The 26,659-nt window shown below is 51.4% G+C and overlaps 12 protein-coding genes across 12 annotated transcripts; 4 read left to right on the top strand and 8 right to left on the bottom strand.

Moving 5' to 3' along the window:
• Positions 1–654: 654 nt before the first annotated feature.
• On the bottom strand, positions 655–1,689 carry ASPSYDRAFT_89474 (uncharacterized protein; the record flags this gene model as incomplete). The annotated part of the gene is made up of 1 exon (XM_040852173.1): positions 655–1,689. One exon carries the CDS (start codon positions 1,687–1,689, stop codon positions 655–657), a length of 1,035 nt encoding a protein of 344 aa, XP_040702545.1.
• An 854-nt stretch (positions 1,690–2,543) lies between these two features.
• ASPSYDRAFT_151001 (phytanoyl-CoA dioxygenase family protein) lies at positions 2,544–3,794 on the bottom strand (the record flags this gene model as incomplete). Its single annotated transcript, XM_040842062.1, has 1 exon — positions 2,544–3,794. The coding sequence occupies one exon, from the start codon at positions 3,792–3,794 to the stop codon at positions 2,544–2,546; it is 1,251 nt and encodes a 416-aa protein (XP_040702544.1).
• Positions 3,795–4,498: 704 nt separating this feature from the next.
• On the bottom strand, positions 4,499–6,609 carry ASPSYDRAFT_57969 (uncharacterized protein; the record flags this gene model as incomplete). The annotated part of the gene is made up of 4 exons (XM_040849458.1): positions 4,499–5,322; positions 5,386–5,998; positions 6,061–6,379; positions 6,500–6,609. 4 exons carry the CDS (start codon positions 6,607–6,609, stop codon positions 4,499–4,501), a joined length of 1,866 nt encoding a protein of 621 aa, XP_040702543.1.
• Positions 6,610–7,093: 484 nt separating this feature from the next.
• On the top strand, positions 7,094–8,265 carry ASPSYDRAFT_969155 (uncharacterized protein). Its single transcript, XM_040853226.1, has one exon. The coding sequence runs from the start codon at positions 7,578–7,580 to the stop codon at positions 8,163–8,165; it is 588 nt and encodes a 195-aa protein (XP_040702542.1). The 5' UTR covers positions 7,094–7,577; the 3' UTR covers positions 8,166–8,265.
• Positions 8,266–11,381: 3,116 nt separating this feature from the next.
• On the top strand, positions 11,382–13,269 carry ASPSYDRAFT_31381 (RING-H2 finger protein; the record flags this gene model as incomplete). The annotated part of the gene is made up of 4 exons (XM_040844867.1): positions 11,382–11,639; positions 11,756–12,158; positions 12,214–12,775; positions 12,834–13,269. 4 exons carry the CDS (start codon positions 11,382–11,384, stop codon positions 13,267–13,269), a joined length of 1,659 nt encoding a protein of 552 aa, XP_040702541.1.
• Positions 13,270–14,790: 1,521 nt separating this feature from the next.
• Positions 14,791–16,319, top strand: ASPSYDRAFT_152493 (aspartate aminotransferase; the record flags this gene model as incomplete). The annotated part of the gene is made up of 3 exons (XM_040842201.1): positions 14,791–15,051; positions 15,167–16,147; positions 16,224–16,319. The coding sequence occupies 3 exons, from the start codon at positions 14,791–14,793 to the stop codon at positions 16,317–16,319; spliced, it is 1,338 nt and encodes a 445-aa protein (XP_040702540.1).
• A 630-nt stretch (positions 16,320–16,949) lies between these two features.
• On the bottom strand, positions 16,950–18,099 carry ASPSYDRAFT_150878 (putative SNARE protein (Ufe1); the record flags this gene model as incomplete). The annotated part of the gene is made up of 2 exons (XM_040842047.1): positions 16,950–17,927; positions 17,977–18,099. 2 exons carry the CDS (start codon positions 18,097–18,099, stop codon positions 16,950–16,952), a joined length of 1,101 nt encoding a protein of 366 aa, XP_040702539.1.
• Positions 18,100–18,378: 279 nt separating this feature from the next.
• Positions 18,379–20,179, bottom strand: ASPSYDRAFT_57965 (putative PB1 domain protein; the record flags this gene model as incomplete). Its single annotated transcript, XM_040849457.1, has 5 exons — positions 18,379–18,408; positions 18,464–19,541; positions 19,619–19,908; positions 19,956–20,105; positions 20,165–20,179. The coding sequence occupies 5 exons, from the start codon at positions 20,177–20,179 to the stop codon at positions 18,379–18,381; spliced, it is 1,563 nt and encodes a 520-aa protein (XP_040702538.1).
• On the bottom strand, positions 20,164–21,279 carry ASPSYDRAFT_45125 (uncharacterized protein). Its single transcript, XM_040846979.1, has one exon. It carries the CDS (start codon positions 20,953–20,955, stop codon positions 20,551–20,553), a length of 405 nt encoding a protein of 134 aa, XP_040702537.1. The 5' UTR covers positions 20,956–21,279; the 3' UTR covers positions 20,164–20,550.
• A 535-nt stretch (positions 21,280–21,814) lies between these two features.
• Positions 21,815–22,757, bottom strand: ASPSYDRAFT_151902 (copper chaperone CCS1; the record flags this gene model as incomplete). The annotated part of the gene is made up of 4 exons (XM_040842145.1): positions 21,815–22,332; positions 22,413–22,547; positions 22,611–22,683; positions 22,740–22,757. The coding sequence occupies 4 exons, from the start codon at positions 22,755–22,757 to the stop codon at positions 21,815–21,817; spliced, it is 744 nt and encodes a 247-aa protein (XP_040702536.1).
• A 265-nt stretch (positions 22,758–23,022) lies between these two features.
• ASPSYDRAFT_151189 (uncharacterized protein) lies at positions 23,023–24,624 on the top strand (the record flags this gene model as incomplete). The annotated part of the gene is made up of 3 exons (XM_040842078.1): positions 23,023–23,582; positions 23,711–24,125; positions 24,184–24,624. The coding sequence occupies 3 exons, from the start codon at positions 23,023–23,025 to the stop codon at positions 24,622–24,624; spliced, it is 1,416 nt and encodes a 471-aa protein (XP_040702535.1).
• Positions 24,625–24,967: 343 nt separating this feature from the next.
• ASPSYDRAFT_31376 (uncharacterized protein) lies at positions 24,968–26,377 on the bottom strand (the record flags this gene model as incomplete). Its single annotated transcript, XM_040844866.1, has 2 exons — positions 24,968–25,471; positions 25,520–26,377. 2 exons carry the CDS (start codon positions 26,375–26,377, stop codon positions 24,968–24,970), a joined length of 1,362 nt encoding a protein of 453 aa, XP_040702534.1.
• Between the last annotated feature and the right edge of the window lie 282 nt (positions 26,378–26,659).

Below are 26,659 nucleotides of genomic sequence, written 5' to 3'. Positions count from 1 at the left end.
AGGTGAGTCGGGATCGGTAGATGAGATGCAGAAAGTCGAGATCGTTCCTTGTTCTATATATGCATGAGGGATACCTCGTATTTACTGAGGCTGTAACTAGTTGCGACTCACGAGGGGTGAGTCAAGCATCGACGGTTAAGCTTCATCGCGAGTCATTTCTGTGGCGCAGTTTACCCGCAGCCTCGTGTTCGTCGATGTCTTGCTATTTCTGGGTATGTGTTGCATCAACCAAGCGAGTCAAACATAGCTTTCTTCTAAAGCCCCGGAATTCAGTACGTGCAACGTCGGGGCTTTAATTAGGCACAATTCTGCCTGGGGTTCGACTACTTACTCCATCACGGCCACCTAACCATTTCTCTCCGTACATTTGCAGGTGTTGAAGGGCCCACGGGCTTTATATCCATTCTTTCTCAGACTACTCAGGGTACATCCGAAGTGCTCCAGTATATTTTGATGGGTCTTGCTGTCACTGTCACAGAATTGCCAGCAGACCCACCTAGGGTTATAAATGGTCTTCTATACATGAGACATGCGAACTCCTATAACAACCTGTCTTATGAGTATATTTCAAGATGAGCAAGCCAGTAAATTTTTAATTTTCTAGTCCACTTAAACCAAATCTATAACAGTCATAATAATAACTCCTAACATGTCTCAACCAAACACCCAGTAACTTCTACAAACAGGACAAGTAGAGCGATCAGCCATATACAGCCACCTATCAATGCAGCTCGTATGGAAGTTGACGCCGCATTTGGCTCTGCACCAGGACACCGAAGCAAACTGGCATTCCCTCTCTTCGTCCTCGTTTCCGTTAACTTGGTCCCTGCCCTGCGAATCAGGAATGTAATTCCACCAACCCCATCCTTGATACCAGTCATTATAAGGGCCGGACGACGGCTCGGAATCCGCTGCATTCCGTTTCCAAGGGTTAGAGTCGAAATCGGTCGGGACAGACTCCAGTAGTGAGGATAAGCATATACTGCAATCCCCCTCGACTGGTTGGCGGCGCGCCTCGGAAATCGGAGCTGGGGCTGGAGGCTCAGTGGGCGAGGGTTCGGCATATAGAGGCTCAAAAGTATATATAGGATCAATATACGGCCTGTAGTAGTAATCGGACGCAGGATCGTAATAGAAACTCCAGTGGGACTGATGCTCACGCTGTGCAACGGTCGAGTACCTCCCACGTGAAAAGATTGCGAATGATGAAAGATCAGGGCATATCCCGCCTAAGTGGATATCGCGAATCCGCTCCCTCAGTTCCTGCACTGTGTCCTGGATCCTCTGGTATATTCGCTTGCGCCGTGAATCCATACCCGGCTCTGCATGGTCTTCATGTCCATATCCATAGCCGTATCCATATCCCGCTCCGTATGTGTACCCCTCTGACAAGGGCCTCGGGCTATGATCGTGTGCCTCAACCGCCGCAAGCTCCCTCTCCCACCGACCAACGAGCAGATGAACCAGGCGTCGATGAACCCCCCTACACAGGACGCGCGGGGCAATGACTTCGAGAAAATAATCAGCACGCCGTCCGGCGCGGAACTGCGTGGTAGCCATATCTAAGAAGGTTTCGGCGATGTCGCGGCGACCTCGTAAAATGTCGTATCCGACGCACCGTGGTTCTCGCGTTGGCTCTAGGCCCAAGATACAGGAGAGGTGTGGTCTGCTAGTGTATGCTGATGGCATGGTTGTATTCAGAATTGGGGGACGCAGGGGGTTGTTGGTTGATGGATAAGTAATATGGTGTTGAGATGGTTTGTGAAGCTGTCTTTATACAAGTAGTGAAGCTGGCTATACGAGATGAGGCTGATCGGGTCTGCCTATGATGCAAACGCTCGTACCGCAGCAGGGTCATGCATCTGTGGCGTAAGGCAGAGTGCGTTGGCGCGTATCGTTGTCAGTCTTCGATAGGCGCACGCCAGCAGCGCTTAGAGATCGAGATCATAAGGAGCATGTGGCGGTGCAGGAAAACGGTCTCATGAGCAGGGGTGCTATTTGGGCCTGAACTTAGTTTATTTGATAGGATTGTCGTGTTTGAATTTATGCGTGTTTGCTGTGCCGTTTGCTTGCATAGCCTCGTTGGCGGCTCTAGTGGTGTTCACATTGGATTCCAATATTTTGCGAACCTGAACATGATTCATGACAATTAAGGGATAGCTCGTGATAGTGGGTTTATTTTGCGGCCCATGGATGAGGTTGTTGCATTAGATAAAGAAGGAAGTGATGGAAGGTGAGGTGGAGGTTGAGTTGGGATACGCCTTGAGGGACATAATTGGGAACACTTGTTAGTGCTAGCTCAGCCTACGAGAAATACTCGGACCCAACTGCTAAGTGTTGTACTACATCAGAGGTTCTGTGAGATGGGACAAAGTTTGTTGAAACCATCATCAACAGACCAAACATATTCCTATATTCCACCCATGCCAAATATATTGTTGGTAATGGGCTTATACTAATTATACACACTGATTTCCAACATAACCACTTCAACGGCAAGCTCAAGGCAGTATCTCGTTAACCTCTCAGTACGAAACAAAGCATCACGCAGCAACTGCACCCGAATCCCTAACCAGTCTCCTCAACTCCTCCACCACAGTATCCCTACCCCACCCCTCTCTCAGTCCCCTAACCAACAGCTCCTGCTCACTCTCTGGTGCCATCCCATTCGGTGCTGGTGGCCTCGCATCCAAATTCGTCGGAAACGGATACCCATCGCCCACAGCCCTCACAAGCGCATCCAGCTCCCCATCCACCTTCCCCCCCGCGGCCTTATACCGCTTCACCATCTCCTCCCAGCACCGCTCCACAATCGGCGCTGCCTCAACGGCCTCCATCGTCTTTCCCAACCCGCACCCAATCTGCAACAGATTCGCCTTGCGATGGAACCCACCCAGCCCGTCAGCGCCCGCTGGCGGCGTCTCATTCGCACCCGCAGCGTGGAACACAGCCGGGTTGAAGAACAGCCCGTCGCCCAGCGCCAACGGCAACGCAATGTACTTCTCCTGGAAGAACGCCCGGAACTCATCGCGCCGCCACGCAAGGTACCCCGGCTCATACGTCTGGCTGAAGGGGAGGAACCTCGTTGGGCCCGAAGCAGGCGGCATGTCGCTGTGCGCGACGGCGCCTTGGAGGGTAAGGTACTGGCTTGCGCGCTGGATGGAGCGCGGGAAGGCAGCGCAGGACTCCAAGTCCTGGAACCCTAGGTGGTAGTCGCGGTGACTGTCCTGTGCTGCGCCGCCGGGTTTAACGATATTTACCTGGGCAGTAACGCGGTATGCAGGGCCGAGCCAGGCCTCGCTAACAGTCTTGAGCCACGGGTTGGCGTAGTAATCTGCGAAGGAGGTTGGGTCGGCGAAGGCGTGTTTGGAGAACGAGTTCCAGATACGGTCGTTTTTACCGCCGGCCGCGAAATGGTCGCCCTTTTTGGCTGTCGATTGGCGCTCTTTGTCGATTATGCGTTGGAAGGCGGTGTTTGTCGCCGCTAGGGTGGTGTTGTATCGGGATGGGTCGTACATGCCCTTGAGGACAAAGATGCCCGGGCCGGATTCGAGGATGTCGTACCATTCGTCTTTGAGTGGGGTTGTCTCGGAGGGATTGAGTGGGTTGAACGTTGAGGTGTCGTAAATGGGTATGTTCTCTTGAATTTCGAATGCGAGTGGGTAGGTGTTCGGATCTGTGGTGCGCGCGCAGATCTTTTTGAAATCCTCAATGTTGACGGAGGATTCAGCGTGGAAGAGTCTGCTGCGGGCTGGCCTGGAGTGGCCGTTTGTGTGTCCGTTTGTCGCCGCCATGATCTCGAGATGTTATTTAGTATACCTCCAGTATGTACTATGTAAGTGATGGTTGTATGGCGGGGAAGAGCGGGGCTATAAATCAGCAGCAGTGGACGAAGAATTCCGAATTGCGTCCGGAAACAACACCGAGTCGTCGACAAGAGAGCAAAACGCACAGTTTACCCACTTTAGCCAGGCCAATAGTGCGCCGGACTATGGATTTATTGCTAAAAGCATGAACGGCAAAGACAGCAACAGCTCGGCCACGTGAGGCCCGGAAACCTAATCCCGGTTCTATGGATATGTAAAATTTGGTAACTGTATGACTTCATGGCATAATGTTCTTCTGAGTAGCTAGGCGCAGTTGCCCAGGAGGTCGGTAATGGATGCCGATTAGAAATCATGCTTCTAGTGCCATGAGTAGGGCCAAATGTGCCGCCTCGCTCGGAAAATATACAACTTCCCCGACGGATCTAATTTAAACAATACATGTTTTTAAGAATTTCAGATATAGAGTAGAGAGATGAGGCCGAGATAACATGGCATATTTGGTATCATTGCATTCACGCCGCCAGCGCCAGGTTCTATAGGTTCGATGTCTTCAGAAACAGTTGACATGCAGGGATAGAGCAGATAGTTGTCTGACCAAAATAGTGATCAGGGCCCAGGGGGAATAGGGTTAAAGATGGGTCGAATAAATAAGTCCATTGATGTGTCGCATGCTATGCATTCATCGTAATTTCGACACCAGAGCATAAGGGGGTATTTGGGGCAGTTCGCTCAATAGCATTCGATTCGGTAAGAGTAAGCGGGTTTTCAGACAACGTTTCGTTCAGCGAGTCAAGCGGTCTAGCGACGGTGAACAGAACCTTAAGTAAGATACTCTGCGTTCCAGGTGTCGAGTCGGCCGGTCTTCTGGTGTGGCTCACGAAAATCCGGATCAGCGACCGGATGTACTCATCCGTTGAGAGATCCTGTAGTCGGTCTAGCCCGTCCACGATGCACATCAGAAGCGGCGGTGCATAGTAAAGTAAGGTGTCAATTAGGGACAATACTTCCTTCCATGATGCGAGAGTGCCGTCGAGAAGCGCGAAGTTTTCAGCCTTGACAGTATGGGCGGGTGAGCCGTTCACTACTGGGGGTAGGTACTCGAGTAATTGGCGGATCAAGCTGTATACAAGCGCGATAAGCCCCTGTTGAAAGAGAGTCACTCCAGTCTTTGCTGTCGGTGGGAGAGAGCAGAAGTGTGCGATGATAGGGGCTTTGGTGTCTTGCGCGAGGTTGGCGTAAAAGGCCGATATCAGAGCGACGGGGCTCGCATTGCAATCTGACAAATTGCCAATGGCGAGGACTTGAGAATAATTTCCGGTGGACCACTTATTTAATGATTCCACAACGGTCTGCTCCACTATAATGTCGATGGTGGGATCGTAATCGGGGATCTGATCATCATTATCGAAGTACTCTTGGAGATGTGCTGTGGCCAACTGTAGTTCGACTCGCGAGTATTTATGTTTGTGTTTTTCGGAAGGCGTAGCGGTTACAACTGAAAAAATTCCTTTGTTAGTCAATAGTCCCTTCTAATCGATCACAACCCATTCTCACTCACGCAAATCTTGACCGGGCGCCATTGTCAAGCAAAGGGTGGCGCTATTCTGTTCACCAACCGGCTGTAGTTGCTGACTCGCTTCATTGAATAGTTGTTCGAGAAGCAAGCCCCTGTTCTCTCTCAGCTTTAGTCGCTGTTCCGCGCTATGCTGGATTTCCCATATCAGAAGACGAGTTAGAGCATTCTGTGCTGCAAACCGCCTGTCAATGTTCCGTCGGCCTATCTGGCTCAACCTCGCGTCCTCCCACAAGAACAAGTCGGGGTGTTGCATTACGGTATTTGCCATCTCGGTGTCACTGTCACTGGGTTCTCTAGTATCCTTAAAGGCGTGCATAAACCCTCGTGCACTGTTTTGTATGCTCGAAACTAGGTTGCAGAAGTCGACATAGACGTTTTCGTGACGGCTTTGTAGCAGTCGGCACTTGAATCGCCGGGCGTACCAGTCCATTAGCTCTCCGAGATAGAAGAAAAGAAGAGAGTAAAAATTAGCTATCGACGGTATCGAGTCACTTGTGAGGTGACGCTCGCTGTTTTCCGGCAGGCAGATAGACTGATTTACTTTGACCAAGGCTTTCATGACTCCGCTCATGATCCTTGGATATCTTGAAGATGCCTGTCCCGTATTTGAAATCAGAAACAAGTATGAATAGGATAAAGATGGGAGGCCATATTAACCTTGATTATCGATTGCAGAGTGCCGCAGAGAAGAGAGGAGTAAAACTGATGACCAGGAAGAGTCATCAACAGCGCCATATGGGCATCAATCGTAGATGAGAAAGCGTCGCAAAGAGCCATCGAATGACTGAATAACTGTTGCCGTGGACTGGAGGTCCATGATGCTTGAATGTCGCGGACCAGGATTTGAACATCTTGGGTAGTTTGTGGGCGTTCCTGGAAGAGCACCTGCTCTGATAGAGGCAGTAACTCTTGAAGCCGCTTCCAGGCTTTTGCAAGCTCATTATACTCTATATCGAGAGTGGCAATAACAGGATATCTAGGGAAATTAGGTTAGTCTACCTAGTAACTCTCTGCAGTTTTGAAAACTTTAAGCCCGACGAGCATAAGCGAGACGACAAACTCGAAATAAAAGTCCGAAAAAAGCACGTTTACTTACGGAGAAAGATGTCGAACGTCGAATCTCTTTTTCCAGTATATGGCAGGAAACTGGCCATCCTCTGGACATTGGGGGACAGCCGGGCAGCCGGCGATGGCTGGAGGCGACATTGTGTAGACCGGCGGTGCACGACGAGGGCTGTCTCGTCGACGGATCCGGCACAATCATGTCAGGGGCGAGACGTAGGGGGAAGAAGCTGGGCCACTCAGCATCAGCGAGTAGATACTGAGCAGAGCTGAGGCCCTTTCACGGCAGATGTGCCAGTTCGTTATCTGTCACTGAATGTGCGCATTGTGGTTCTCTGAGATTCCGCGGGAGGGCCCGCTCGGCGACTGGACTTTTTCCCTCTTGGATACGTCTAGAAACCACGAGTGCGACGGGGAAGGCCAAAATCTGCAGCGATAAGTAGTTACGCTGAAATAGATAAAGACCGGCCGGTAATTAGGTTTCGCTGAACCGCTGGGGTCAAAAAGTGCGATGGGGGCGGGAGCGAAGAGGGTTGCAGTGGGAAAAGACTGCCTGACAGTGGGAAAGCACGGAGTCGCACCACTGGACGTAAGTCTCTGCTATAAGGGTTATTATGGCCATTTGCCCAGCTAGTAATCCTGTCAGAACATTATTTGGAGAGATTTACCACCCCTTCTGCGAGCATCGCATGTGCCCTGCAGCTTAGAGTACCGAGTTACGACCTCTACTAACTATAGTGAAAAGAGGTACCACGGCCAAGTATTCCATGCTCCGTGCTCCAATTCTCTTCACTGCCGTGTCTTCAGCCTGAACTGGGCTCTCAAAATCATCCACAACCAAGACCGTGGAAAACCAGGAAAGCCAGAAAGCTGCCCAGGGTGGATCAGCAGTTTTGAAGGACTGACACCCTCAAAGACGCCTCTCTGGCACCACAGACCAATAGCAGGCGGGACTAGACGCAGCAAATGTTCGAGGCCCCGAATGGAAGCGGGGATGCGCAGAAGACAAGGCGCCTGGGGCCTATGAGCGGGCGGCCGTGCTAATTTTGGCCCAAACCGACCGGGCTGGCCGGGGTTGGCGATTTCCCTTTCCTGCTCAATTGCAGCCGGTTATGGTTGTTTTCACCTCCTGCCCTCACGCTATAACTGCCAGTTCTGCGGGATCCTGTTTTGAACAGCATCTGACAGTGTCATTCGACCGCTCTTGGGCTCCCAGATCATCGGTGCTGTTAATTTGCTTCTTCTTGCACATTATTCAACTCCCAGCCTTATCAGCACGGACTTGTGCCCCATCAATCCTGATCCTTCCGCCGTCCCAGGTGGATATGATAAACGTCTCACTACTGGCGCGGCTTTTTCTTTTTCGTTTTTCTCTCCAGTCCTCAATATTCAAAGTTTCTGCCATTCCTCCACCTGGATGTCCTGATCTGCGGATCGCGGCACAGTCGCCTTGCGTTTGGATGAACACGTCCTGTTATTCGATTCCATCGACCCAAATCGCCGCCGATCCAATTCCCAAACTTCGATCCTTTTGCACTGTCAATCACCTTTTTTGTGGACCTCCTGGACTGGACGTATCACCACATCCTCGCTTTTACCAATGCGCTGTGCAGTCACCGTTCCCTCTGAGCGCAAATGTGGCTTTCTCCCTCAAGCCAAATGTCGCCAACAGGCGGTCTGGACCCAGCCTGTTCCGCTAATAACCACGTCATTATGGGGGTTCTCGCCTACAAATACTCAAACGATTTGAAGACATTATCGACCCAAACAACAACGCATTATGCTTTGAGCGCAGTTCCAAGCTCTCGAGTTCCAGTTATGTAGGTTCAAACCCTATCTACGATTAACCTTAAGGCAGAACCCACCGGCATCTCGATCGAGCCGCCAGCAGTTTGTTATCGTTATCCTTGGACATCGCCTCTTCCCTTGCTATACCAGTCAGCAGGGCCTTCCGAAACTTGGGAGTAGCCTAGCCAAGAGTTACACAGCACATCCATACGACGCAGCACGACAGATTGGACCCTTCTAGCTTCCCAACAAACCATTGGTGTCATCATCAGCTCTTACCCCTGGATCTTCAATCTCAGACATACTTTGCCGGCCCATAACGCCTGTAGCGTTCCAAATTTCCAATGCAACAAACTAAAACTAACCGTGAGCTGAAAATGATCAATCGCACTCAGACAGTGCCTGATGAGCATGCGGTAGCTTTTTTTGTTGTTTCACGATTTTAGTCGAGTGATTACTCTTGCTTTCTAATTTAAAGAAGGGATTAAAGAATTCGCACAGCTTATCTGGTATGGGCTTGAGTTTGGGTGTTTTTGGGACGCAGACGCCATGCTGCAATACGATCCATTGGCTCACAGTGTATGGTCAACTGGCACGAGTTGAAATCGCAGTCTTCACCGACCATTGAACTCGAATCAAAAGCAACCAACTAACGGGCAGCCAAAACTTAACTTCATGACATGGGCTCGTTAATTGAAGTTTGTTGAAAAGGATGTAGAAAAACATTATGGTTGCTCATGCAATTGAACATGGATCGCTGAATACGAACCGATGGCCCGGTTGAACGCCTTGGAATTCAACAGAGCCAACTGACAAAGCAGGCTATTGGGACTGTGACTGTGCCTGCGCCTGCGCGCCCATAGACTTGAATCTCTCGAGGACTGAACAAGCGACCCTTTGAAGATCTACACTGTACGGTGTACAGTTATCATATTGGAGCTACTCCAACCGAGTCCCTCCGTAGGGATCTGCTTCGTATTTGAAAGACAGCGGGGAACGTGGACTGCGGAGTGCAGCCAACGCTGCCAGGGTGCCTCAGTCATGTCAGTACACTGTACATAGTCGGCTAGAAGACAGGATGATCTACGGTCGATCCATAGGGTCTGGTTCACCTTCCAAAATGAGGAATACTACCCGCTTGGGTTTTGCCTCCCCGCTGCGGGAAGTGGCATCAATAATGTCTTTTGACAGCTGCATGAAGTACTTCCACTGCGGTTGGAGACGATGGGTTGACTAGAGTAGTATAATACTCTCGAAGCTTGACAAAATGTTCGGAAGAATGGTGGTGTTTACTCGCTACTACATCCACGTATCCGGACCTACCTGTGGGATAGAACTACATATCTCGTCAACGGGCTCGCAGCTTACATGCTCTGTGGGTAATAAAAGAATCGCCCACATCAGATAAGCAGTCTTTTGAGTCTTCGACACAATCCCGATGCGATAACTTGACAAGCATGTGCTGTTTAATTACTCCGATCCCGGAGTGTGGCATGCTGATCATTTTCCATGGATGTGGACTTGTGGAGAGACGGTTGGGGTTATCGATAGCGAACGGCTTGTAGAATCCCTGGAAGGCGAAAGGCTGGAATCTGGATATAGAAAGATTCAGAAGTCACACGGCAGAGTGGTGATCCTGTTATCAAGTTCATGGACACCCGGCCGATTGGATATCCTCATATTGAATGAACAGAAATGAATGACCATGTGGCTGGAAAGGTCGACGGCAGGGATTCCCACGTGATGATTCCCGATCGAAAACTGGAAGGTGAGGCTGGGCGGCGTGGGCTGTGCACGGGAGCTGACGAAGCTCTCCACGAAGCAGCGACCGATGGAATCGGTTTCGTTCTCCATTGTGTGTTTCCGAGCGCAATGACCAGGAGAAAAAAAAAAAAGTGTCTAATAGTACAGGGCTTTTGACTCGAAGTCGTGTCCTGTTTCCCTGTGTTGAGACCGCTTTCGGCGGCATTGTTGGAGTCCTTTGAAGATCTCCGTGCCAGTTGGCAGAGGATCCCCGCATCGTCCACGCATTCGGCCCTCCATCGGCCATAATCAAATTGTTTGGTTGGATATCATCACTCGGCGATCCATGGTCCTGGTTTGGAGTCTGTTTCGATTCGCGGTAGTTTCCGATGCTTTTCCTGTAATCCTGCCTCATTTCTTTTCGGCGTTTCTCCGCTGGGTCTTCCCAGTTGCCACTTATCTGAGACGAATGACGGGAGGATGAGCTGAGAATAGACCGGGGAGGAGTCTGGACTGGAATTGTAGCGACCGCGCTTTCAGAAACATGAGAAGAGGGAAAGAATGGCCGCAGTCAGAGAGTCAGCATTATTGAACCGTAAAATAGAACCGTTGGAGAGGGGGCCAGTGAGAAGTTTGGACCGATATGGTGAATTGGTGCATGGTGATGGGCGACTCTGGATCCGTCGAGTCTCGCTTTCATCACGTTTCCGGCCCTGAACTCTGCTTAAACCTTCTTCTTGATAAGGTCTCGTGCTTTTGAATTATTATTATCATTATTCTACTGTCCTGTTGATATTTGAAATTGAGATATATTTGAGATCCTAGTCGTCCACCGGATCCCTCGGGACAAGCCACTCCATCGATCGATTCCATCCGTCCCCTCCTTCATCAGCCCGGTTTATCCTGGCACTTTCTCCTCCACTCATCTCGGCTGTGGATATTAATCCACTGGCTGCCATCTTCTTTGACCCGGATTTCTCGGTCTCACTTCCCTCCGCTGCGCCCCAATTCCTTCTTCAACTTGCTCTCCCCAGGTACGAATACGCTGCACCGGAGCTGCGGATGCAATTCGACTGTCTGGATCCTCAGGCGATCGAGTGAAACTAACCGCCTTTTCCGTAGTGATCGCCCAACTGCTGCGTTGCAATTCACAGTGATATCACTGCTGGTCTGGGCAGAGCCTTGGAAGCTGGTGGATTCCCTTTTTTTTCGCCCTTTCGTTGCTTCTTTCTGTGTCCCACTTCTGCTCCTGCGAGAGATCCGTGACCTAATGATCTTCCACGATTCCCCATATCCTCCGACGTCTCCGTAAGCCTCGCAAGTCACAACCCGTGGGGAAGTTTCCTTCTCATCCGGCTGGGTCGTGGAGTCCTGTCTGTTCATTCATGGGTTCTTTTCTCTCTCTTCACCCCTCCTCCTCCTACTTCTCCTCTTCTCCTCTTCTCTCTTCCTTTACGCTTTCCTTCCTCTTCCTTCTTTCCACGGTTCAGACTGTGGGCTCGACGGTGCTGCCCTTAAATAACACCGGGGCCCTCTTGAAGCAACGCTTTCGATTAGGAAGCACTCAAGTGGACCTGCCTCGGGATTCGAGCATTGCCCCGTTGACCCGGTCTCTTGTCAGCTTGGGCAACCGTCAGCTTAGGGTAAGTCACATACATACTATCCAACCCACGCAGCGTATCCGGACCTCGTATCCATCACCTCCGTCCATATTACGGGGGCTGTGAAAATAAATATAAAAATACTAATGGCAGTCTAGGGTTTCAATTTCACTGGGGATCTTGTTCAGGTGTCTGCTGGCAACTCGCCGTCGCTCCAAACGAGTGATATAGCCTTCGTTCCCTGCGACCCCACTGCTTATTCGGGGCGTTTGGATGCAAATGCGACCCTGAAGATCGTATTGGACAAAAAACCATTAGCGGTCCTTCTATATAGCACGACAACATCGGCCTGCAACTACACCGCTGACCAGAGCGACTACAACTACCTGTTCACACTGTTGAGTGCGGACACTGCCAAGTCTATTGAAACACAGCTCGGTTATTCGAATCGAACAGGGTCATCATATATCCTGCCAGACATGGCATCGTTCGCTCCAACAGGTTCCTTTGATGATGATTCGGGAGGTGGTGGTGGCGGCGGTACCGACAGCCCTAATACGGGTATGTGTTGTCATTTTCTGACAGCCGTGGCGTATTGTTGCTAATAATTCTGCAGCTATGATCATCCTCTACAGTATCACTGGTATCATCACGGCACTGTTCCTCTCCATTATCATCACTGGTGCTATCCGAGCCCACCGTCATCCCGAACGATACGGTCCACGGCAACGACCAGGACGACCGCGTCAAAGTCGAGCAAGGGGAATGGCAAGGGCGATGTTGGAAACAATCCCGATCGTGAAGTTTGGAGACGCCCCCGACGGTAAGCTGGAAAATGACAAGGGAGATGTGGAAATGTCGGTCGAGTCAGAGGTCCCAGCCTCGCAGTTACGAGAGGACGATCAAACCCGCCAATCGCCAATGGTTACCGGTGGTACCACGTCACCAACGGCCGATGCAACGACACAAAACCGTGATGCCACGACTGCGCCTGCATCGAAGGAGGAAAAAGGAACTGGTGCCGAGACATCGACTGACCATCCCAACTTTTCATGCCCGATTTGCACAGACGACTTCGTCAAGGGACAAGACCTGCGAGTCCTTCCTTGTAACCATCAATTCCATCCCGAGTGTATCGATCCGTGGTTGGTGAATGTGTCAGGAACCTGTCCTCTTTGGTATGTCAACAACACCCATTGCCTTTTAACTATGTTTCACTCTGCTAACCAAACCCAGCCGAATCGACCTTAACCCATCACAACCCGAAGGCGAAGGTGAAAACCAAGAAGGCGAAACCAATGCCGAGGGACAACAACAACAAGACGAAACAACCAACAACAATAACATCACCGAATCCGAAGAAGCACATCCACATCGCCACCGCAGGATAAGCAGCTACCTTCACAGCACTCTGAACGCCCGTCGCATGCGTGACGCCAGTGTCGAGGAACGTCTCGCCGCACTTCGAAGCGTCCGCGAAGAAGCCAACCGCGACCCAGAAAACGAGAATGAGAACGAGCAACACCGTCATCGAAGTCGGCTAACGACGAGACTCCGAGAGCGTTTCCGGATCCGCACTCGGGCGCATGGCACGGCGGCAGATGAATCTGGCACTGCCACTCCCGCGATAGCTGACACGCCTGCGCCCACCGCTACGCAGAGCCGAAGCTAAAGTCGACAACGTGGTATGGCTCTCTGAACCATATATATATATATTCCCTCTCTTCATCTTTCTTCTTGTCTATCCTTTATTTTGTCTCCACTTGGAGAAGTATATTTACGTACTGTACTGGTTTGGTTTGGGAGTTCTGCATGGCCGGCCTGCATTATTACGTTTCGAATTTGTCACGACTTGCTTTTTATTTGATTGAACACGGGATACACGGCGTTTTTAGAGATTTGGGCGGCTGGATTCAAAAGATGGGATTTCTGTGTATATCTTGGGTCTCTATGACATGAACTATGAGATTATGTAGATACAAAGCATATTTTACTCAACTCCGCGCCTTCACCCGGGTATTTATACACCGAACTTAATTATAGAGGTAAAGAAGAGGAGAACGGGGTGAGGGGACTGGGCCCCAATCCAAGTGCCATCAATGATGCAGCCCTCAAGGCAACGACCCCACGGGGTCGAACGGAGTCCACTGACTAACCCTTCGAAGCAGATGGAGATGAGGAGAAAAAAAACAGTCGCCATTCTCTTACTAAAATTACGTACTGAGGCCGTGAGGGGAACGACCCCAAGACAACCAAGGGGGCTAAATTTACCTAATTCTGGCCTGAATCCAGTTTCGTACAGGCCAGTTCAAATTCAGTTTTAAGTTCCCCATCCGGCGAAGGAATCCGAGTGCAGTGAACAAGCCCGGGACGATATTAACCGGAGGCAGCCAGGCCAGAGCCAGGAACCCGCCGGGAAGGATGTCGAGAACAGACGGAGCCGAGTCCGTCGTGCCTGGCAAAGAAATGCCAGGATAATCAAGGATAATTTGTCGGGCTCCTTGTGTGGGAGCCGGACAATGTCCGGGGTCCGGGTAATTCTCGTCGTCGTTGCGAGCCTGCACTCGAGACGAGGAGTGCGGAGAGAGCCCAGGGTGTCAGGGCTGAGACAAAGCGGCTGGACTCGGCGAGTCGGCGATGACTTTTCTGGCCGAGGTGGTTGGTTGGTCATAATCCGGGTCTGGCTCCATCGACCGACCCCATCAGGGGGGGACTCGATTCCATATGGTGGTCGTGGGAGGAGGGAGAACTCCGTTCATTGTCGCGAGGGGAGTCGGAGAATTGTCTGGACTGTCGATGACACGTTCCCCGCATCAACTCCTGTATGCAAAGATGCTCGCTTCAGTTCAGGACACTCTGTACCGCAGCTTCATGGAATTGATGCTTCGGTATTAATTGCATATACACTGTAGGACTGTAGGAGTAGGACTTCAACATGTGATGTCGTCATACGTACATCGGCCTCGGTTCCTTTCGGGCGTCATGAGCATCTGTTGACGCGCGAGTATTGAGGCATTTATTTACTTAAAGCAGGGCGGATGACATGACAGGATTCACTGTTTCTGGGCTGTCGGATTTCGAATTCCCCTCAGGCCAGTTCCAGCTTTCTATTGGAGACCGGCCAACCGGTGAACGCAAGCAGCAATCAATTTATGGTGTGACTGTTAATTGCGCGCAAATAAAACCTTCCATCATGTCCTCTTCCACTTCCTCTTCCTCGTCTTCTTTCGCTTCCACAGCGAAATCCCGTCTTGCCTCTCTCTCTTCGCACATCATGGGTTCTACAAGCGCCTCCGTCTTTTCCACCTCCGTCGTGCCCTCTGCCCCAGAGGATCCCCTCTTCGGCCTCGCCCAGGCTTATCGCCAGGACCCCTCTGACAAGAAGGTTGATCTTGTCATCGGAGCTTATCGCGATAACAACGCGAAGCCTTGGGTTCTTCCCGTCGTGAAGAAGGTTCGTGACCGAATGGCGATTCTTTACGGCCTCGCCAACTCTTATCGAGGGCCCCCCGCCAATACATCAAGTTTCTCAGTCGCATCAGGATGAGCTGACACAGCAGTAACTACAGGCAGATGACCTCATTCGCAACGACCCCAATCTCAACCACGAATACCTCCCCATCAAGGGTCTCGCAGACTACACGACAGCCGCCCAGAAGCTTATCGTTGGCGCCGACTCCCCCGCCATCGCCGAAAACCGTGTCTGCACATTCCAAACTATTTCCGGCACAGGCGCCGTCCATCTAGGAGCCCTCTTCCTTTCCAAATTCCACCCCAAGAGCCCCAAGCCGTCTCTCTACCTCTCCAGTCCCACCTGGGCAAACCACCACCAAATATTCACAAATGTCGGCTTCACTCTCGCCAACTACCCCTACTTCTCTCCGCAAACGAAGGGCCTCGACTTCGATGGCATGCTAACAGCCATCCGCTCCGCCCCCGCGGGCTCCATTATCCTCCTCCACGCCTGCGCCCACAACCCCACAGGCGTAGACCTCACCCAGGACCAATGGAAGGAGGTCGCCGTCGTCATGCGCGAACGCTCCCACTTCCCCTTCTTCGACTGCGCCTACCAGGGCTTCGCCTCCGGCGACCTCAGCCGCGACGCCTGGGCAATCCGGTACTTCGTCGAGCAGGGCTTCGAGCTATGCATCGCGCAGTCCTTCGCTAAGAACTTCGGCCTCTACGGCGAGCGCACAGGCGCCTTCCACTTCGTCTCCGCACCCGGCGCCGATGCATCACAGTCCTCAGCCCACGTCGCTTCGCAGCTCGCCATCCTGCAGCGATCGGAGATCTCTAACCCACCTGCTTATGGCGCGCGCATCGCAAGCAAGGTCCTTAACGACCCGTCATTGTTTGCGCAGTGGGAGGACGATCTGCGGACGATGAGCGGCCGGATTGCGGAGATGCGCTCCGGCCTGCGTCAACGGCTTGAGAGTAAGGGGACGCCTGGGTCTTGGAGGCACATCACGGATCAGATTGGCATGTTTAGCTTCACGGGCCTGACGGAAGCGCAGGTTAAGGTGTTGCGTGAGAAGTGGCATGTTTATATGGTATGTTTTTTTCCCCCTTGGTCCGCTCCACTGGTCTAGCCATATTGGTAAACTAACCATCTACTCTATTTTACAGACTAAGAACGGCCGCATCTCCATGGCTGGTCTGAACACACATAACCTGGATTACTTCGCCGTGGCGGTCGACAGTGTTGTGAGGGAGACGTCGTGATTTTATCTCCTGACTTACCTACTACTACTACCTCTACTGTACAAACCTAGCATCTCTCTCTTTCTATCTCCTTAGATTGATTCCCCTTTTTCTTTTTTATCCACTCTATCCACCCGTCTCTTCTGTATTCCACCCAGTCTCACTTGTTTCGGCTCGATTCGATTCGGTTGTCATACCATACCATACCAAAACTTATCTTATTCCTTTTCGCCAGTTTGCATACGGAACTGGGTATTCAAGTCTATTTGCTTTCAGTCATTTCAAGGGAATGGTCAGATAAAATAAATGCGGAGACTGTTCTGGAAGAACGAATTTGGGATTTCAAGTCTCATGTTTAGTGCATATAATAGATTGCTTCTCGCTGCGCCATCCCATATAGATATATTCGCATACATATACCATGCTAGTAGATGCGAGAGAGAAGAAAGTAAAGAGTTAAGATCTAAAAAATCAAATCCCAAACAACTAACCACGTACACAGCCCAACTGTTCCCCAAAACACGGCCTGCGCGGCACTCCGTTTGTCGCTTGCGCGCCTCAACTCTTTGTTTCCCTTTCCGATGTTCATCTCCGTGTTTGATGCATCGGCGACCATCATCCCGATGTACTCCTCCTGCGTGGAGAGGTGCGTTACGAGTGTTTGTTGCAGGGATGAGATTTCGAGGAGCGATTTCTCGGCATTTCTATTCCGCAAAGAAAACGAGCATTGGTTAGCATTGTGTCGCTTTCGAATTGGGTATATAGAGCGGAACGAGATATGAGGGGAACGTACTGTACTTTACTCAGAGTATCCTCGTAATATCGCACCATGGAGTCGTTCTCCTCCGCAAAGAGCTGCAGTTGTTCTGGCGAGAGTTCGGCTTCAATGGCTGCGACTTCGGCTGCGTCGAGCGTCGTGCCTTTAGCTGTGGGATCTGTCAACTCCAACGCAGCATCGGGGTATGTTGATGGCGCGGATATTGAGACTCCTCCTGCTCCGCCGCCTGCAGCTGCACTTCCACCAAACCCAGAACTAGAATTAAGAACCGGCGTGGACGAAGTCGCAGCTTTATACAGAACACTCTTCTCCCGCTCCTTCGCCCGCTCGATCCGTTTCTCGACCATATCGCGCTGCATCTCAATGGTTCCTTCTAGCCGGCGACTCAGGAACCATAGGATACTCTCGCGCACGCTCTTGAGGAGATTCTCGCTTTGTTCGTCATTGATCTGCTCGGGTTTCTTTCCTGCATCGTCTTGACCTTGTTCTTGGCCGAGCGCCGAAGACCCCGACGCCCATTGGAAGAGGAGGTTTGACGCCTTTGAGCGCTTCCGGCCGTATTTCTTGTCGAGGAGGGTGGAGTAGGTTTCCTGGCGGAGGGTTTCGGCAGAGGACAGGTTTGATATTGAGGTCGAGAGGGTGTGGAGGAGAGAGGAGGTTGAGCTTGTTATGTTGTCGAGCTCCGCTGGCGAGAGGAGGGGTTCTTTCTCCTTAGATTTGGAGGAGCTGGAGTGCGCGGTGGAGGGGGAGTTGCGGTGTTTGGGGTTATTGGTTGCGGAGTGCGTTGAGATGCTGAGGTAGGATGGGCGGATTTTGTGCAGGTGAGCGAGAAGTGAGGAAATGTGTGTATTCTAAGGCCATTGTTAGTATTGGCATTGTTGGAGGGAGGTGCTGGCGTACGATTCGGTAGGCTTCTTTGAGGAATTCATCGGCCGTTTTAGTAGTGAGGGGCCGGGAGTGCAAGGACAGAGATTTGTCCTGTTTGTGGAGGAGGTCGGTGAAGGTGGGTGTTAGGTCTGACATGTTGGCTGTATCAAGTGCTATCCCAGCATGCTTGAACTGGAGTTGAGTTGATGTTGATGTTGACGTCGGGTGGAGATCAATCGAGAATGCTGAGCTGGAAGTAAACTGGGCGCCGATCCCGTGATCCCCATGCCCTACGAGCTACGAAGGTTAGGTTACGACAAGGGGGAGAAATTAAGACTATTTATTGCGATTTGACTAAAATAAAGACCTGGTATCATTATGGGTATAAATGCTAATATATACAGAAACACATATGCAGGGTATAGCTCGCTAACGCTAAATCATCCGTCGTTCCTCAACCCATATCTGCGGTCGCCAGTTAGCAGGGAAACTATAAAACGTAAAGGTGCCGGTTGCATACCTCCATCTTCCCCATTTCACTTCCTTCCCGTCGCGCAATCTCTTTCGATGCCATGAGTAATAGGTCTAGATCTTCCTGATCTACCATTGTGATCATATCCCCCTCATCCTGCATCTTAATCTTCAGCGCCATCTGGAAGCCAAACTTCTCCCGGATCCTGGCCTCAAACTCTGCAAAACCTATCGTCGGGCCAATAATGATGTATCGCGTGTCCTCTGATGAATGTACTTTGACTCGGAACTTGCGGACCTCCGGCCGGCGTGAATACCCATGCGCCGGGCCGCGGCTACATGATCGCGCTCGTTGTCGCGCACCTATAAGTTCAAACCCTGCGTCTGGCCGTATATCTTCATCACATGGTGAGCTTCCGTACTCCTCTTCTTCGTCAATGTACCCTTGTTGTTGGAAATGCCGTCCACCATTCGCTAGCGCCATTACTCGAGCTTCACTATATCCTCCGTACGGGTCTTCTGAGTATCCGATTGGTATCCCAAATCCTGTGTCACTAACTCCTCTCTGGTGGCCATATGCCTCGCGCGGGTGTCCTTGTCGCTCCGGCGCATATCCACGAGGTTGTCGTGCGGGGCCCCGCGGCTCCGAGGCTGTGCGGGTTGTTCCTATGCGCGGCTTCTCTGGGGCGTTAAGGTCCGTGCTACTCATCCCACCTACTAGTGCGCCGGGACGGTCAAGATCGAGTTTCGGTGGACGTTGTGCTTTTGTAGGTTGGGTGCGGTTGCTAGACCCGCCGATGCTGCCAGATGAGCTGCTGAGACTTGCTTTGTCTGTATCTGGGGGTGGTGTAGGTGGGAAGAGGTTACGGTTCATGGGAGGTTCTGATTGCTGGCGGCTGCGACTGGTTAGGTTCTTTTGGACTAGGTGCGATGTCGCAAATGGCACTGTGTCTGGTGTTCTATAGGTTGTCTCCACCGGTGTGCTCATTCGGTTCGTGGCGACCACGCGTGACTTGCCCAGGTAGTCTTTGCTCTTGAGATTCTTGACTTTGGCCGCATTTGGCCGGTACACCACACCTACTGGAATAGAAAACACGGTGTATCCCTGGGATGTTTTGTTAGTATCGCTGCCAATCTCATCCGAAAGGGAGCACTCACTTCTGCTCTTTCCCCGATGGCGTCGTTGATAACATCGTGATCTGGCGTGACTTTCTCCTTGGAGGCAAACTCAAGATCCTGCATACCTGGTCCATCCTGCTGTAGATAGATGTAGCAGAGACCGCGATTGAACAGAACCTCGCACGAATACAGACGGAACTTCAGCCCTAGCTGTTCATAGTCGATGAAATTGTTACCTCGCAGGTATAGCAATGTGTCATTGAAATTAGCCAGCGCCTCTTCGAAGTCGCCCAGAAGAAAATTCGATACACCCTCCTGGAAGTAGGCAATGGCGAGGTATTGATCCAAGCTCACGGCGCTCTGGTAGCACATAACCTGAGGCTGTCAGCTGCAATCTGGACAATTAAGCACAGGAAACATACTGCTTTTTCATGTTCACCTAATGTGGCGTAGATGACGCCGCAATTGAACAGAATCTTGGAGGTATCGGCGATATTAGCAAATGATCGCAAGGCGAGGTCATATTCCTGGTTATCGAAATGTTCCAGAGCCTGGACCCAGGTCTCGATTTCCTGCAACTTTTTGTTAACACCGGCGTGGCTTAAATATGGCTGCGATATTGACGACATACTTGCTTGAGCGACATTTTCTTTTTGCGATGCCAGTGCCAGTGACGGCCTTATGTAAAGCGATTGGGTGGGCGGCGACGACGTGTTTGTCCACCTCGTCGTGATACTTGGCTGACACCGGCTGGAGCGGATTTATTTACCAACTGGCAGGGGGGACGACGGCGGGATGTCCGGAGAGCACGACAGCAAATATATGTATGGGCCAACCAGTAGCCAAGATGTGACGGGGAGAGGGGGACCGGGTGGGCAGACTGAGAGGTCTGGCGGGCCAAGAGAGGTTGAGTGGATGGCACGGGGGAGGACAAGTGCAAGTTAGGCCGATACTGGCAGGCCACTGGATAGACTAGACTGCAGGATTCGTCGATTGAGCAGAGATTCAACAAGCAGTCTAAGCCAGACAGGGTGAAAGATGGCTTTGGTGGGATTGTGAGGTGGAGAGAGCAGATAGATCGGATATATATTTAGACCAGAAATTAAAGCGCACCAGCCACTGGAGCAGGGATTGGCGAGTTGTGACGAGGGGAAAAGCTAAAACTGCGATGCTGGGCAAGACAGACACTGCTCTTTGCAGGGCGAGAGAAGGGATCGGAGAATTGCAGGTTATGAAGCCGTGATATCTGCGCGGCTGCGATAGAGGCAGTGCTGGCGGTTGGGACCTGATATCCTGAAACTGGGAGGAAGAATTGGGCCAGCAAGGAGAATCAGAGAACTGGATGGAAACGAGGAGGAGAAGAGGGCGCGAGAGGGGAGAGTAACCGCCCAGGAGTCGAGGCCTCGCAGATGCAATAATCATTGGTGATAGTTCGCCTGGAGCTGCAGGGGGAATCCATCACAGTGCAGCACGTTGATCCTTGGCTTGTCATCACTCGGTATGCAGCAATAAGATATAATTAGTATAGTCATTATTTCGATATATTACCATCATTTCTTCCTCTGCAGATGATCCCAATATGTGCCACACCAGGGTGTATAACTGGTTGGTTGTGGCCCGACCCGAGCCTGTTCCGCACCCTGTCTGACTGCGACAGCCTGTATAATCTGATTGTCCTCAACGAGAGCGTTGAGAGGTCCGTCCCGAGTCTCCAGGTGCAGTCACATTTCAGCCAGAAGAAGTGATATCACTGGCTGGTTGCAGAATATGTGACAGAAACTAAGTTCGTAGCGGCCCCGCCACGGCGCTTCTGCTGGGACGTGGTGAGGCTGGTTTCCGCCGTGATAGGCCTCTGGGCGCCTGTGCTCGACCGCTGCGACTCTGCCCGCCCTGCTCTGTGCTCGAATTGACGCAGGTAATGTCCTGCCGCTAGAATAATTCGCTTGCTGTATTCCACTTGGACTTCATCTACGCCGTGCAGCCCGCATACCTTCTAGTCATGTGAGCCGTCACAATCCTTCTTTCACATCTTGAAATAGCGGTCTCTCAGCAGGATCAATTCTAAAGTATGAATAACATCGTCTGACTCGGTCTGAATGTCTCCGCTATTCAAAGAAGAAGGAAAAAACGATCCCCTCTATCGCTCCATTGCTCCGTTGCTCCGTTGTGTTGTACACATTGACATCATCGTTTCTAGGTATCATCAAGGACTCAATAGAGTCAATACTAACGCAAGGTCAAGCCCCTTCCCCCACCAGCCCAGGTCCAACTGCCATCCGCATCACGCCATTCCCTGAGCCACCTGTTCCTGGCGCTCTTGCCACACACTCTTGCCTGAGCAGGAGCAAACTGTCTTGTCATTGTCCCAGACCCCAGCGCTTCGAGCGATCACCCCAACCAGAGTATTGGAATCCTCGCGTCGAAAAGGCCCTTCTGTGCCATGAGACACTACCATACTGCGCCCAATCAATTCCCAAATCGCCACTGGTCGATCTAGGAATACATTGCCTCGCCCCTTCGCATCAACCTCCACACTACCAAAGATTCCACGAGACTCCTTCTGTGTATTGGCGCCCTGGAGCTTCGCCTTGACTGCCTCCCAGATTCCGCCAGTGGACTCCGCCCCCCTAGAGATGTCTCCTGCCTCTCGAATTGTCGCCCAGTACTTGCCCGGTGCCAACCCGTTGATCGTCAGATCCACCAGCGTCATATGAGGTGAGACCTGGACCATACGCGCCAGCCCTCGGATCTTGTTGGATACGGTGGTCGAGTGTGTTTCGAGGATACAGACCGCAGAGCCTATCGACCACCAAAGCTTAGCTGACGCCCAAGTACTGAAACAAGCCGAATATAACCCAGTAGAAAGGGACCAAACATACTGTTCGATGTACCGCTGCCTCGTAGAATCGCATCCCGGCCGGTGTTTTGAATGGCTGAGACGATAGAGCTGGGTGGCGCTGTGCCCTCAATAAAGACGAGTTGATCTTTGAGATTCGCCTCGATCTTGCTGATTCCTAAAAATACCAGCCAGACAATTTAGTACACGTTCAACGAAGTGCATAATTATGAGTCATTACCTTCTATTTTTTTCAATTCCTTCGATATGTCCTTCACACAGCCATCGCAACTCATCGGGACCGCGAAGGTCGTCTAGCCATGGTTAGTCTTCAGCACCCTCCGATATGATGTAGGAAGAAACCCCATACTTGAAAAGGTTCAATCATGGCGACTCAAAATGATTAGAAATAACGCAGCGCTAGCTAAAGAAACAATAGCAAAGAGTAACAGGAAGTTGAATAAATGGGTAAAAGTAATGGCGGGATAGGCGGGGTGATTTGAAATCACGGAATTCGGCCTGAGAGCTCAGGCCACACAGCTTCCCCAGTCCGATAGCGTCATGCCTCCAAATTTCCACTCCCGGAGTTGTCACCGTCCATACTACTACGTACCCACCCTCGCGTCTCGAATCCGGAACCCCCATCCATTGCAATGTCGGCCTCAAAGTCCAGATGGGCCGACGAAGATCCCGAGACAGAAGCGCTCATCGCCCAGCGCAAACGCGAAAAGGAGGAGAAACGACGAGCTAAAGCCGAAAAACAACGGCTGGAAGAGCAGGCTCAGGCTCAGGCTCAGGCTCAGGCTGCGCAACGTCAATCCGCTGACGCCGCACCAAATGGTGACACGGATGCGCCTCCGAAAAAACGTCGACGGCTATCGAACGAACAACAATCGGCTTCAGGAGTCGAGCAGCAATCCAAACAAGGGAAGCCTGGGAACTTGTTGGTGTTTCCCGGGTCGGAATGGGGCCCCTGTCGCCATGTGGACAATTTCGAGAGATTGAATCATATTGAGGAGGGTTCTTATGGCTGGGTTAGTCGGGCGAAAGAGCTTGCGACCGGCGAGGTGGTCGCATTGAAGAAGCTCAAGTTGGACAACTCCCCAGATGGATTTCCCGTAACTGGCCTGCGGGAGATTCAGACCCTCTTCGAAGCTCGCCACCAGAATGTGGTATATCTGCGCGAAGTTGTTATGGGAAATAAAATGGACGAGTAAGCTTGCTACCGATTCTCTCCTTCACCACCTCCGCGCGTATTTCCCCTCCACGACGAAAAGTACCAGATGCACAAGGTTAACCATCGGACCCTTGGGGGCCCTCCCCCACCATCCCGCCATACAGTGTCTTCCTCGTAATGGATTTTCTCGAACACGATCTCAAGACCCTCCTAGACGACATGCGCGAGCCCTTCCTCCCCTCCGAAATCAAAACCCTCCTCCTCCAGTTCGTATCAGGGCTCGACTACTTGCACTCGCAATGGATCATGCACCGCGACTTGAAAACATCTAACCTCCTCATGAACAACCGCGGCGAGCTCAGAATCGCTGACTTCGGAATGGCCCGTTACTACGGCGATCCGCCGCCTAAGCTCACCCAGCTCGTTGTGACGCTATGGTATCGTTCCCCGGAACTCCTATTAGGCGCAGAGACCTACGGTACGGAAATCGATATGTGGAGTGTTGGCTGTATATTTGGGGAACTCCTCACGAAAGAACCTCTCCTCCAAGGGAAGAATGAGGTTGATCAGGTATCCAAGGTGCGTATTCAACCCCACATCCCTATCGCCCTCTTGCAGCATCTAATATTCATATCAGATATTTGCCCTAACCGGCCCTCCAACACCCCAAACCTGGCCCGGTTTCCGCTCCCTCCCAAACGCAAAGTCGCTCCGTCTCCCACCCTCTCAATCAACATCATCATCAACACTACTCCCACGCGCCAAATTCCCATTCCTCACAAACGCCGGGCTGCAGCTCCTGTCCTCGCTCCTCGCATTGAATCCGAACTCGCGGCCCTCCGCTGCGGAATGCCTTGCGCACCCGTATTTCCGTGAGGATCCGAGACCCAAGCCGAAGGAGATGTTTCCGACATTCCCGTCGAAGGCAGGGATGGAGAAGAGAAGGAGAAGGGAGACGCCTGAGGCGCCGAAGAGGGGGCAGGAGGCACCCAAGTTGGATTTTGCAAGTGTGTTTGGTGGCCAGGGTGGTGATGACGGCGGGGAGACCGGGGCGGGTTTTACGCTACGCCTGGGATAGGCGGTTTCTAATATCCTAAATATTATGCTAGACTTTACTATATCCGGGTTTTATGGATCCTTTGCACTCAAATAATTTACCGGTCGCATACTAGACATGTTTATCAATCTGGAAATTTATCTCGGCTTGTCCTCTAAAGAGCATAACGCCAACGAAAAGATTGTAGTGGTGTCTTTCCAAGCATGCTTGCCAATATGCCTCGGGTCCTAATCAATCCAGAGAGCTTGATAACGTAGAAATATAAAGCCTTGACGATGTGACAGCGCTGCACTTTGAACATGCAAAGTATACTTGTTGGGAACGATTGCATAAAGTTAGATATGTACTCCAAGGCAAGAAACTGTCACGGAAAGTAATGTTGGTGCAACAAAGAATATGTGACGAGATACTCTTCAGTTGAGTCGCTGTCCCCTCGATCCCTTCGGAACGGTCGTGGGTTGGGAATCCCAATCGAGCCTCCTGGTCCAATGATTTCAGGGATATCTTGAGTCCGGATTGAGAGGTTGCGGTCGAGGCCTGGGCCACTGTGCAATCCACCATCACCAACAAATCCGCCCTTGACGGGATTGTCACCCCTGTCAGGTCGGAGATCAGTCGATTTGCCGTCAACAAGGAAGTATTCGTCCTGTAGGGACAGAGGAGATGTTCGATCGAACTTGTCAGCTGGTATCCAAGGACTCAAATTTGCCTGCCCATCTTCCTCGCTAGGACTATTGAAGCTCGGCTTTTCGTCGCTAGTCTTGTTCTCATGTGCGTCACTTGCGCCCAACGTATTCAAAGACGACAGATAATACTCCATACCTTCGAGTCCTCCAAGTTCGACTGCTGGTGCAGTATCGCCGAGCTTCTATCATTGGTCAGTAACGCCCTTTCAGTAAACTACTGCAACTCTTACATTCAATGATGCTGTTTCCGCGGCCGGCGTTTGAATAATACCCTCTTTAACAATTTTAGTCTCATGACAATCTATCTGAGAACTAGTGGTGTGAATTTCTTCTGTAGCCACGGTGACATCAACTTCACCACTCCGTATTTGTTCGACTTGAGACTGGCGCACAAAACTCGAAGAAAACCTGCGGGAAGAATCATTCATAATTGTCGCCTCCGTCTCCTCGACCGAGACACGTGAGATATCCGGCTCAACGAAGATACCCGGAACAACTTCGTTTGAATCGACCGGTGTCTGCTGAATACTAGGTACAGGCGAGTTGTGATTTGACGACTCCACAGGCGCAGGAACATCCTTATCGGAACGTGGAGATTTAGAGGAGTTAGGTGGCTCTGCTGTACATTCATCTTCTAATGCGGCGACAGGCGCATTACCAGAGTTATGGATATCTTGGGCAATAGTAGGTAGGCTGTCATCTGGAAAGGGATCTGCCGTCGTTTCCTCGGAAGGAGCGAGACTTGACGTTGAAATGGGAGCGGGATTAGAAGATGGAATGTAGGATGGTGAGCTGATGCTGATGTCCTTGTTCCTCTCGCACGTGTTACCCGGGTAGGTATTGCAACCCGTGCGGTAGAGGTCGGTTCCAAAATCATAGTCTTCTTCAGTGCTCGCCTCAGATACCGTTGATGAAAAGAAGCGTGTGTGTCGACTAGAAGAAGCCTCCGCAGAATCGGACGAAGACCACAGTCCATTGTGCGCATGTTCGCCATCAACGCCTGGGATAGGGCGCCTATGTAACCCAGATCTCAGGGCCTGGAGCCCAGAGCGAGCTCTCCGCAGGGACCTTCCAGGAAGTCCCTGCATCCAACGTATCGAACCGGGGGGGTGGGTTAGTTGTGGGAGATTGTCAACATCATCCAGGCACACGCTTCTCTCGAGAGCGGGGTTATGTCGAGGATCATTTGGATTAAACACCGGGTAATGGGCGCTTTCTTCGCACGGTAATGGTTGTGTTTCCGATCTCGTAAGTCTTAAAACTCCATGTTAAAACATACCAGAGATAGATGGTTGTATTCAGCCCTACCTGCTCCTTTTGCGTTTTGATGCGCGGCGCGTGGAAACCGAGAAAGACACTATTGAGGGTGG

This window comes from Aspergillus sydowii, assembly GCF_001890705.1.
Source record: "Aspergillus sydowii CBS 593.65 unplaced genomic scaffold ASPSYscaffold_5, whole genome shotgun sequence".
NCBI lineage: Eukaryota > Fungi > Ascomycota > Eurotiomycetes > Eurotiales > Aspergillaceae > Aspergillus > Aspergillus sydowii.
This window is presented reverse-complemented; position numbering and strand designations above follow the sequence as displayed.

Bases quoted from the DNA above. Each gene is read 5' to 3' on its own strand.
- ASPSYDRAFT_969155 (XM_040853226.1), top strand. From the start codon at position 7,578: ATGGTTGTTTTCACCTCCTGCCCTCACGCTATAACTGCCAGTTCTGCG.
- ASPSYDRAFT_45125 (XM_040846979.1), bottom strand. From the start codon at position 20,955: ATGATTATTGCATCTGCGAGGCCTCGACTCCTGGGCGGTTACTCTCCC.